Raw genomic sequence first — 2,027 nt, forward strand, 5'->3', positions numbered from 1 at the left:
ACATATATATATACTATTATATTATACCACGCAAAGATAAGCAGCACTCTGTGTTTTGAAATAGACCAGCTACTGGCTGTGTATTTGTGTCTGTGCTTATCGTGGTATTCTCATGGCTACTGTGTTCCAATAGCTTGACTCCAGATTCCGATTTAGTATTAATATTAAAATCCTCGTAAGGATACCTCAATCTGTATTAGTCACCCCTGATGGATCTTCAATGAGAACTTGCTAATCTTGTATGGACCCTCTGAATTTTGCAGTAGACCACTTCCTAGCTTCACCATGGGTCGCTGGTAACTGGGTGCTCGAAATAGTTCAGTGAGTTACGCGCGATTTATTGACGGAATGGTTTGTTGTCCGAACCCATCTACGGCATCTCCGCTCCCCCTGTCTAGGCTTGGACAACCTGGCTGGCTCTCAACCCGCATGCTTACTTCGGGTGGTGTGGCAGATAGGCAGCGAAAGGGTGTTACGATTGAATGAGTATTTTTATCATTAGCTATGGTGCTTGCTCACTTCCTAGCGTTCATATCGTTAAGGCTTAACCCTTGAGAATTCATCCCTGGGCGTGCTGCGCAGCCCACATTTGGTTTTCGTCGACAAAAACGGTCTTTGCTTGAATCTGCCCTTGCATTACGCACGTGTAGAAAAAAGGCGACCTCACCGTAAAGTACTATGAACTTTTCCACATTTGACATGTATCAGCTCAGAAAACTAAAGTTGCTGACCATATAGTGCTACTACGAATTGGGTGATGCTGTCGTGGAAGAAAGCGTGAGTAGCTAGCACCCAGCGTCTTATCACACTGTCTTGACAATACGGTTAGGCACCAAACGGGTTTCACAGCTGTATGATTCTTTTCTCGAGTTTCATACTTATTTTGTACTTAGTTTAAAGACATTTTCATGAAGCATTGTCTGTCCAATTTTCGGCCATAGTTCACTAGGCCTACAAACTGTGTGGGATTCAGGAAAGAATAGTAGTTTTTCGCTGTCCTTTTATTTCAGTTTTGGCCGCTTGCTCCATTGCGAATATTGTCAAGTCCAGCTTGGGTCCCGTTGGGTTGGACAAAATGCTCGTGGATGATGTGGGCGATGTGACAATCACCAACGATGGGGCTACGATCCTCAAACTGTTGGATGTTGAGCATCCAGCAGGCAAGATTTTAGTGCAGCTTGCACAGCTACAAGACGAGGAGGTTGGTGACGGGACTACCTCGGTGGTTATTCTTGCGGCTGCACTACTCAAGGGTGCTGATGAGCTAATTTCTCGTTTCGTACACCCTACAACCATTATCAATGGCTACAGACTGGCTTGCCGTGAAGCTTGTAAATACATCCAGGAACATTTAAAAATGGATGTGACGAAGCTTGGCAAGCAGGGTTTAGTGAGTGCGGCGCGTACGGCCATGTCTAGCAAGCTTATTAATCTGTAAGTGTTTACAAGATTGCTTATAAGCTATGTTGTAGCCTGTATGCTATGGTAGTATTCGGTTTCTCATGTTATAACTGTTATGCTATGTATATGTCACTTTCATTAGAATTGATAGGTGTGCTGCCGTTGCGCGCGTGAAACTTGTGAGTTGTATAAAATGAGATGTATGTTTACAAGTTGCGTGGTCAGTGTCAGGATAATCGAATGATTTGCCTCTACTTTTGTGCACACAATCGAGGCTGATTTGGCATGATCACTAGCACTGTGCTTATCACCACAAAGTTGGGGTTTCTGAGTCGACTGGGTCAATCTGATAACCAGTATCTAACAGATGTCTGACAATCAACGATCACGATTGCACAGTCTGCTGTCCTGACAGGATTAGTTTGCAATGTGTTTTACCGCGGGTTTCGCCAGCTATTTGTCCCCCCTGCCAATGTAAGCGTCTCCGCTGCCACAAGAGACCTCGTAGACTACATGAGGGGTAGATAGGTTGAACAAACTGGGTTCATGTTTGTTCAGAGCGGATCCTCCGTTGAACGGTGTCACACGTAGGTAAGCTTCAGCATGAGTACGCTTACATTGGCAGG

The 2,027-nt window shown here is 44.8% G+C and overlaps 1 protein-coding gene across 1 annotated transcript in view; it reads left to right on the plus strand.

Annotated features, from left to right (window-relative positions):
- The window catches only part of T265_00146 (hypothetical protein), a gene marked incomplete at both ends in the record, with an annotated part of 19,837 nt that overhangs the window by 11,294 nt on the left and 6,516 nt on the right, over window positions 1-2,027 (plus strand). Inside the window, one exon of the mRNA XM_009163803.1 lies at window positions 1,011-1,390. Within this exon, the coding sequence (XP_009162067.1) occupies window positions 1,011-1,390 (380 nt within the window). The remainder of the gene's footprint in view (window positions 1-1,010; window positions 1,391-2,027) is intronic.

The sequence above is a fragment of the Opisthorchis viverrini genome, assembly GCF_000715545.1.
Source record: "Opisthorchis viverrini unplaced genomic scaffold opera_v5_1, whole genome shotgun sequence".
Taxonomy (NCBI): Eukaryota; Metazoa; Platyhelminthes; class Trematoda; order Opisthorchiida; family Opisthorchiidae; genus Opisthorchis; species Opisthorchis viverrini.